The following is a 9,953-nucleotide window of genomic DNA, read 5'->3' as shown; positions in this document are numbered from 1 at the left end:
ATAAAATGGATCATTTTTCTCATACATGTTTGAAAGTTTTCAAGAGTGTGTAAAACGTCCCTTTAACTGTGTCACAACTTCGCTTAAACAAAATGTAATTTCAAAACGGATGGAGGTTACAGTCACTCCCTTTATCCACCTCCTCTTATCTAAACCACACATATCGTAAGATATGGTGACTGAGGCTGTTTATTTTAGGCAAACTCAAAGGACTAGTGCAGAGCCCTGTAGTTCAATTACGAACTGTAATAAAATCAGCATTTTACGGAAGTATAAAACATAGTGCCGTTTATTTATTCTTTACAAAATGGAGTAAGGCACCAGATTCCATTCAGCACCAAAAATCGTGTGCGATCGAGTGTAAAAAATAGATAGATAGGCTTTGTGCTACAGTAAAACACTGAAACATGTGGTCAGCAGAAAAGAAACAGGTGGTTTAACAAAAAATGGGCAAAACAAAAGCACGTCCCAGATGGCAAACAATGTATTTTTTTTCCTATCCTCACAATAAATAAGTCCAAAATCATAAGTGTAGCAACATGCTACTTCATCTGTATCCTTATGTAAAACATGAAACGATGGTCAGCATTCGATCAAGCTGGTTTTGTAAAGCAAGTCCATCAAAACAGGGAAAGTCAACGAGGAAGTAGATGCTGACGCCAAGATGGCAGTCTCAGATTCAAGATGTAATTCCTCCATTTCACCAGTAGAGGGTAAGACAAACCAGCATTGCATTGTTTGCAAAAGTTTCGTCGACAGTTAAGGTGCGATCACATTTAGAGAAGCTCTGTGAATATTTTGTAGGTGAAATAATCCTGTCAGTTCAATAGAAATCCATGAAATCGGGAATTTCGTGTTAGGGCGAAAAATGTTTTTGCAGTAGCTTCAGGTTGAATTGTGTGAGCTGTGTTTCATACATTGCTACATTATTGACGACGGATAATGAACCTTTTTTCTGTCCATAAAATTTGGCTAATGTGACCGCACTTTTATTTTTGAGGTACAAATCGGGACAAAGCACTTTCTTCTGATTTTGTTGACGATTTCACGTCCATAAGTACCGCTGAGTTTTAGCGTATATTTATTTATATTTTTAAATATATATTTTTATATATAAAGCATCATTCTTTATTTGGGTTACCTGCACCCGTAGATGTGATGTAATGACTTGATTTTGCTGCCTCGGCTGGCATTAGAGTTGAGGAATTAAATGGCAGAAGGGATCAGGTCGGATCACAGTGTGGACTCCAGCGAAGAGTCCAGGATATCATCATGATGACTGTTACTATTGGAGTCACTGTCATAACTCTGTGGGCCGGAGCAGCTGGCCGCCTCTTTCAGACGCAGGAGCATGTTCATCTGTTCACACAATACACAAAAATAACAGTCAGGCAGATGTCTTAATATATATTCCAGAAGAAATCTGAGCTATTATACACGTTTTTCAAAATGTAAGTATTTAGAAAAGACTAAATCTAGAACATTATTGGCAGTGTGATACAGTGTGATTAGTGTTGCTACCTTTTATTAAACTAAAACTAATTTTAATTCATTAAAATGCTGAAATAAAATACAATATAAATATTATATATTATTGCTAACTAACTGAAATGAGTATGTTCAAGCTGAAATAATTAAACTAATAAAAATTAAACTGACACAAAAACAAATGAAAGCTAAATAGAAATACAATATAAAAAATATAGATAATATTTTAAGCCTAAGGAAAAATGCACATAAAATTACTAAAACTTAAACTAAATTTTAAATGAAAACTGGAGATTTGAACTAAATTTGAAATATTAATAAATACTACAATAGTATGTATGTATAATACTAAAATAAGCCTATGTGCCATACTCTGTTTGCAGGCATACAGTATCACCCATAATTAATTTATTCTAATTTCATCTCAGTAATAATAAATTAATAAATTATTAAATTATATTTGACAGGTCATGTGATCTCAACCTGGGGGGGGGGGGGCTTATTTAGAATAAAAAAGTGTTTCTCCACCAATGATCAGCCTGGAGTCCTCATTTTATTTGAATTTGCATCAACTATTATGTGTATTAATAATTTTCAATCATTGTTTATTTTAGGATTTTTTAAGCAGTCTTTCCAAAATCAATTTTTGTCTTTACAATGTTCCCAACTTGAAGAGTTTAGCATTTTTATTAATCAACTAGTGCAGCAAAGAGTATATTTTTTTAAACATAAAACCACCAGAACAGAGTTTATGGCCACACTACACTAATACTTTAATCTGTCTGTGTTTCTCACCAGTGGGTCGGCATCAATGTCACTCTGAGTACTCTGTTTGTTAAGGCCCTCTCTGGAGGCGGAGTATCCATCGAAACCCACGTCCTCTGGGCGGAGCTGCAATAGAGCTGGCCAATCAGGGTGCTGATGAGAAGCTGCCCATGGAAAAGTCTCCAGTACCCACAGCGCAGGATCCTCCCAGGCAGCTCTGCGACCATATAGCTAAAAAAAAAAAAAACGACAACTAATAAACACTGAATCAAAATTTTGTTCCAGATACTGAGAGATAAGTAGAAGGATGAAAGAACTATGCCATTTGATAATGGACTTATAATGCTGTGCAAGGTCACTTTTACAATGAAATGTAATCATTAAAAAAGATACCAGTGAAAAAGGTAGTTTTGACTATAAACGAGGGCAAATGTTACCTGTAAGCCTTCTCTCACAGCCTCCAGCATGTAGGGGATGATGGAGTAGTTCCACAGGTCAGTGAACCAAACACGGCAACCGTCCACATCCATCGGACATGACAGGAGCAAACGTGGACCTGGACGAGGAGACATGAGACTCTCATTTAACACTTGTAGAGCATATTAGTAAGCCTTGGAAGGGTCTGTTAATATCTGGCTTCAGTACAGTGGTTTATCTCCGTACCAATGGTCACATCAGAGGAGCTGTGGGCCTCCAGGAAGCGGTTGAGGTGGTGCCAGACCTGAGGGATCCAGTCTATGATCTTCACCAGCTCAGGGTTACGTGCTCGGCTGCCGATCTCTGTCTCGATCAGCTTCCTCCTCAGAAACCGGCTCAGGAAACCTTTTACCGGCTCCATGTGGTTAGCGCACAGCACCCATCTGGGACGGAAATCACATGTTCCTTGTGTTAGCATCTCTCATATATATAAACATATACATATTCAATTCCACTCCTGCCAACTCAACTCAACTCAAATTAAATATAAATAGAAAGAAAGAAAGAAACATAGATTAAAAAAATAAAAAGAAAGAAATCTCATCATTGCTGCCAACAACAGGGCAATGGTGCCACCTTGAGGTCACTCTGTAGAAGTTTCCCTGTTTAGGTATCATTTTAGTTAATTAAAGAACAAAAAAAAGGATAGTTTTGTACCTGAAGTTATGATGGAGCTGCAGGTTTGGAGCAGAAGATGTCGCCTGACTCATCGTGCCGATTATATACGGGCTGCAAATACAGAGAGATAAAATTAATTGTGAACTAATTGTCATATAAATATACGCAATTTTTCAATATGTTAATGCTCCTGAAAGCCTCTTATGCTCACCAAGACTGCATTAATTTGATGAAAAATACAGTAAAAACAGTAATGTTTTGAAATATTACAATTTTATACGTTTTATATATTCCAATATATTTTTAAGTGTAATTTATGTGATGCAAAGCTTCAGTCTTCAGCATCATTACTCCAGTCTTCATTGTCACATGATCCTTCAGAAATCATTTTAATATGCTGATTTGCTGCTCAAGAAACATTTCTTATAATTACCAATGTTGAAAACAGTTGTGCTGCTTCATATTTTGGAAGAAACTGTGGTTGCACTTTATTTTACAGTACATGCACTTACATGTACTTACAGTGTACCTAAAGTGTACTTACCTAAGAAAGTACTGGTAATATAAGGTAACTAAATGGGGTAGGGTTAGGTTTAGGGTTAGGTTCAGGGTCAGTACCTAGTTATTACCTAGTTATTGTAATAACATTAATAAGTACATAGTATGTACATGAGGAACAGGACTGTAAAATAAAGTGCTACCGAAATGACGATGCTTTTTTATTTCAAGTTTCTTTGATGAATAGAATATTTTATAACATTATACATTTCCATTACTTTCACTTTCGATCACTTTAATGTGTTCCTACTTAAGTATTTAAAAAGAAATCATACTAACCACACAAATTTGAACAGTCATATATTTCCGAAAGAGTATGAAAGGCAGGCTCACCAGCGCTGGTATTTGCAGTTAAGCAGGCCGTTGAAGATCTCTCCCAGTGAGCTGATGTGATGAAGGTTGTCCAGAATGAGCACAAGAGGGGCTTCAGTCTCCTGCCCGTCAGCGCTGCACTGCTCCACTATGTTTGCTAAGTACTGACGCAACTCCTGGAAAATAAATATATGCATCCTTACTTTCTAATGTACAAGGATTTCTAGTTCATTTTAGCATTTTTCTTTTACATTTTGGAGATGAAAAACTTAGTTTCTAAATGGGTTTTCCTTGCTCTTTTGACATATATGTTACATAAAATAGATTTTAAAAGATGTAGAGCTGATACAAACAATTGCTCACAAACTAAGGAAAATAGATAATTCTCACCTTGCTGGATTTATGGTCGACATTGAAGGTGACGATGTTGCTCTCATCGGGCAGTTTGCCCTCTCGCTGTGCCAGATGCTCCGCCAGTCTGTGGGCCAGGTAAGATTTTCCAGTACCACTGGGGCCTGAAAGGATGATCCTGCGATGCTCCTGGAGCAAAGACACGTAACGCTGAAGCATGGGTTTGGGAATCAATGTCTCGAAGACCAGAGAATCCTCGGACTGAGTGTTCACACCTGAAATGAGAGCAACATAAACAATGTTAACAACTACAGAAATATGGAGCAATTAGAACCAATGATGAATAAAACTTTAGTTGATTGTGTGAACCTTTCAGTGAGATGTTGATTGTGTCATTCTCTCCCACAAGGTATCCACAAGGCAGGAGTTCAGGTGTGTCTGCTCCGCCGGTCCGGATCACGTCTCCAATACGATATCCCTCCACACTGTCTGAACCCAGACCCAGATGACTGACCGGATCTACATGCCTGATGTACTCCTACAGAGAGACCACCAGGTAATCAAATCCAACAGGTCTCCACTCATTTTTAAATATACACACAATAATGCACACAGTCTTCTCAGGATGGTTGCCTTCTTTCATATAGCAAACATCAATAAATTCAAATCATTTGCATGTGATTATACATCTGCTGTCAAAAAATATCCATATTTCACCCTAAAATAATTAGCAATTGTTTTTCCCCATTCATTTTTAGCATTATTTCCAAACAACTAAGGGCATTTACAATACAAGAGAAAGTCAGTAGCTGTACTGTAACACAAACAAATCATATTAATATTACTTTTTAAAAAAGAAAATTGTAAAATTCCTTTATGGAGTACTATTTTAAGTGCAAAAATGGTAGTAACTGTTGTACTGAATTTGTGCATATTTTATTCACAAAATCATTTTAATTAAGCCAAATGTAATTCGCTTTTGGATTAAAATAGGACCTGAACATTGCATCATGAGATTCATCTGTCTTACAGGTTGCTTTCACACGGTTTAATAATACTGTGTGTTGATATCATATCTTTCAGAAATGAAACTAGAGCACTTTTCACAAACCACTTCATGTTAAACACCTCAATGAAAAAGTCTTTATGACTGCAACAGATCAATCAACCCCCAAAAATGAATGCAATAAACCACTGTCTAATGTTTCTGAATGTACACCACTCATTGTCAACAAAAAGGTCAGAGCGATGCATGTGAATGAATGTACCTTAAACAAGCGCCGCACAACTCCATCCAGAACATCCCACTTGGTTTTTCCACTGACACCGATGCAGCCAATCAGATAGTCTCGAGTCCTACAGTCCTGTGAGAGACAGAAGACAAATCATTCAAACAAAACTCTCCCAAATGGGGCATGTTTTAAGATCTTCCTGTAAAAAAAAAAAGGCGGGAGTACTGACCTCTTTCCACGTGATGTCCTCTTGAAGACTGACAACTATTTTCACATGTCTGCTCTCTTTACGAGAGCTTCCGTCTCCACCAGAGTCGTCCAACAACATGTCTAAAAGCAGACAGACTAGATCTTTAATGTGCTTTTATGATTGTTTCTCACATACAGCTACAAAACTACCTTTAGGGAAAAATAAACCCAAGAAACTGCTCATACCGAAGCTGCTGGACTCTGTGTGGTTGAGGCTGTGTTCAGACAAGCCAGGCGTTGCGGTCGAGCTCGGGTTATAGACAGACACTTTAGAAGACGCCCTGCTCCCACTGGCTTGGCTTTCCAATTTAAGGCGATCATTTTCCACCTTTAACTTCTCAATCTCCACCTTATCAGACCACCCACATAATGATAAAATATATAACATTCCTCTTTTTTGTACTAAAAAAACAGTGAAAAACACTATTGCAAAATGAAGCATCTCATATAATTGTTCCAATAAATCTGATTTGTGGGACTCCAAGAAGGTAACGTGAAGGTCAGTCTCACACCTGCATGTGGTTCATAGCCTCCCGCAGCTGGTCCAGCTGGTGGGCGGAGCTTAGGGCTTCCAAGCGAATGTCCGTCAGCTTCATCTCCTTCTCTCGTAGCTCGCTACGCAGCTGCATCACAGTCTCCGCCTCCCCATCCAGACAGTCGGACAGACTACGTGACAACACACATGATGTTAGATGAAAAGAGCACGAAGATAAAACAGAAAAAGTTAACACAAACACACTCACATTGAGCTGGAGTGTGTGTTGCGGAGCAGCAGTGCCGAGGTGCTGGTGCCGTTGTGAGGGAGTTTGGGAGAGGAAGGGAGAGAGGAATCCGTCATCTCCTCAATGTCTGAGTGGGACGAGGCTGATTTAGGTGATTTCTTCTTACTGAAGGCCTGTTTGAAGGAGCTCCGCAGCTGCAATGACAATAGGGAAAACAGAGAGAAGATAATTAAGCTGTGAGTTCCTGGAAAATGATTAGATTACGCAGCAATTAAATATGTGCAGGAGAAGCAATACAGTAAACACAGGGGAGTAACTGCTAGAAACTGCTAGAAAAGGAAAGAAGGGAAAAACAGTGCAAAATAAAAAGATAGCCTTTTATCTGTGTTTTTATGTATGGATTTGAATGTTTTGAGAACTGTTATTTCAGTTAATCCTGACAGATTTCAATTATTACATCTATTTGTCTATAGGATTTTTTTTTTTATTATTAATATGTTTAAAACATAAAAAGGAAAATACAAAACATTTAAATAAAAAAAAGTTTAAAATAAAAACAAATTTAAAATAAGATTTTGTAATAAAGAAATGTAAAAAATCAAAAAGTTCACACTTGTAGTTTAAAATAAAACAAATCTAAATAAGTAAGTTCATAATCAAGAGGTTTAAAATGAAAAAAAAAGCAAAATTAAAAAATCAAGTTTAGAATCAGAATGTTTATAGTCAAGAAATGTAAAACCAAGTTTAAAATAAAAAAACAAACAAATAAGAAAGTTAAATAAATTGACAATACAATTTATAAATTGCATTCAAAACCAAGAACTCAAAGCCAAGAAGTTCATAATCAAGATCTCAATATAAAATCAGGAATTCAAACATCAGGAACTCATGATTCCAAGAAACATTTCTGCAGACTTTGCTCTTCTGTGTAACAGTATACACTAAAATAAATATCAGCTTAACTGTATAAATAAATATAATGACTCATAGATCACTATAAGCCATCATTTCAAATAGGAAAAAGAAGGGAAAGGAGGTCAGAAGGACAGTGTAAAGGTGAGAGAGACAGCAGGCTGAGGAGCAGTACATCTACGGTTAGCAGGGTTAGTGGTGTTAGTGGAGCTGGGTTAACCAAAGACAGGTGTGCAGGATTCTCTGAACACACACTCTTACCTCATGCACCTGCCATATGAAGCGACAGCACAGCGAAAAACAGAGAGACACACAGAAAAGCACATTCAGCCGTGTGTGTTTGTGTCCTGCACAGGGCTCTGAAGCACAAGCTGCATGTCTACCACTAAATCTGCAGGAAAACTACTAAGTTGAGAGTTGAGAGAAATAAACTACATTTCATTTCAAGACCTCTCAAGACCAACATAAACCCAGGACTAATGCGTACGCAATAACACAAATCAACTGCAGGAATAGGGACCTACTGTAGTTAAGCTGGTGGTTACAATTCTCCAAAACACTAGATGATCACCAGGCCTAAATGAGCAGGTTTTTTTTTGCGTAAAGTACAGTGACCCACCTACAAAGCTAAATATCACAACTTAACTCAGTCTAAGAATAATCATTAACTAGAAAACACCACAAACTGGGACACTAAACAACAACTGTGGTGTACATTGTCATTCAAAAGTTTGAGGCTGCTAAGATTTATTATTTTTAAAGAAGTCTGCATTTATTTGATCAGAAGCATAGTAAAAACAGTAAAATAGTGAAAAAGTATTAAAATTGCAAATAACAGTTTTTTCTTTTATTTGAATATATTTAAAAATATAATTAATTCCTGCGATTATTTTCATCATTACTCCAGTCTTCAGTGTGTCACATGATCTTTCAGAAATCATTCTAATATCCTGATAAGCTGCATAAGAATTCATACAGAATTCATGCTTAAGATTTATTTATTTTTAACAATGTAAATGTCTTTCCTGTTACCTTTAATCAATTTCATGTATACTTATGGAATTCATTTCTTTGAAAAACAAGGGGAAAAAATCTTACCAACCCCAACCTTTTGAACAGTAGTGTATATAAATCTATAAGGACTGCTGGCCTATCAATGTTACACTTGACCAAATATAACAGGGTGACTTATGCTACTTTAACATACATATTCATATTCATCATCTGACACATCACCTCCAACACGTCACCAGCTACAGCCATAGCATGACACAGCAAAACAGGAAGTACGATATTAAACTCTGTTTACAGGAAAAGCATAATAGTAAATATAACACCAGATGTTTGTTAGTAGAGTCTATTCATTTTTTAAGCTTTAGCAACTTCAGACAAAAACATTTCAGACAAACATTAGACACAAATAAAATGCAGAATGAAGAAACACCGTTAAACATTTCTTTAAAGGGATAGTTCACCCAGAAATGACAGGTTCGGCATCTAGTTGTTCCAAACCTGTATGAGAAGATAGATATTTTGAAGAATGTCACTGACTTCCATAGTATAGATGGGGACTGGAAACTGCTCTGTAACCAACATTCTTCAAAATATCTTCTTTTGTATTCAGCAGAAGAAAGAAACTCATACAGGTTTGCAACAACAAGCGAGTGGTTAAATGATGACAGAATTGTCATGATGAGAGGAGTGTGTGCTCACCCAGTTCTTCTTCTTCTTCTTACTGTTGGAGTCGGGGTTGTCCATGTTGGAGCCCAGGCTGGAGTGGCTGGTGGCGCTGTTGATGCTGGAGACGCTGTCAGATGAGTGCTGTCTGCGCATGCGCAGGTCCGGCTTCGCTCCATTATTACCTGATGAACAGAGATAGATTTTAATTGACATCAAGTGTGCCCTTTAGTGTTCAGAGTGCAAAACTTAACAATACAGTACAATACATCAACCAATCAGAACACAACGATGTCTGGGAAGTACATAAAAAGAATGCTCAAAACACATAATGTTACTAGAACAGAAATGTAATCACGTTAAAGGAGAAGACACAGAACAAAAATTTGAAATCAAATCTCAGAGATTTCAAAGATGAAGTCAAATTTGGAAAAAATAATGATTCTTTTCTTTTGCTCACCTGTGCGTTCACTCTTGCAGGTGAGTTCTGGAGTATTGATGACGCCGTTGATTGCCGCTTGAGCCACTGCGTTTTGCTTCTTTAGCAGCTCGATGGTTTTCCTCAACTCATTCAGCTCAGAGTCCTAACACA

General features: G+C 37.1%; 1 protein-coding gene across 3 annotated transcripts in view; it reads right to left on the bottom strand.

Moving 5' to 3' along the window:
* LOC132101837 (neuron navigator 2-like) overlaps nt 1–9,953 on the bottom strand; it is an 87,403-nt gene continuing 77,450 nt past the window's right edge. For all 3 annotated transcript variants that reach the window (XM_059507055.1, XM_059507061.1, XM_059507068.1), the window contains 15 exons: nt 9,822–9,945; nt 9,398–9,546; nt 6,794–6,966; nt 6,563–6,716; nt 6,237–6,399; nt 6,031–6,131; nt 5,838–5,933; nt 4,939–5,107; nt 4,609–4,844; nt 4,240–4,394; nt 3,388–3,459; nt 2,917–3,113; nt 2,691–2,809; nt 2,284–2,484; nt 1–1,359 (listed from right to left, as the gene is read on the bottom strand). In XM_059507055.1, the coding sequence (XP_059363038.1) occupies nt 1,234–1,359; nt 2,284–2,484; nt 2,691–2,809; nt 2,917–3,113; nt 3,388–3,459; nt 4,240–4,394; nt 4,609–4,844; nt 4,939–5,107; nt 5,838–5,933; nt 6,031–6,131; nt 6,237–6,399; nt 6,563–6,716; nt 6,794–6,966; nt 9,398–9,546; nt 9,822–9,945 (2,235 nt within the window). In that variant the 3' untranslated portion in view covers nt 1–1,233. The remainder of the gene's footprint in view (nt 1,360–2,283; nt 2,485–2,690; nt 2,810–2,916; nt 3,114–3,387; nt 3,460–4,239; nt 4,395–4,608; nt 4,845–4,938; nt 5,108–5,837; nt 5,934–6,030; nt 6,132–6,236; nt 6,400–6,562; nt 6,717–6,793; nt 6,967–9,397; nt 9,547–9,821; nt 9,946–9,953) is intronic.

This window comes from Carassius carassius, chromosome 2 (genome assembly GCF_963082965.1).
Source record: "Carassius carassius chromosome 2, fCarCar2.1, whole genome shotgun sequence".
Classification (NCBI taxonomy): Eukaryota; Metazoa; Chordata; class Actinopteri; order Cypriniformes; family Cyprinidae; genus Carassius; species Carassius carassius.
The sequence above is the reverse complement of the archived record's forward strand: the minus strand, read 5'-3'. Positions and strand labels throughout refer to the sequence as shown.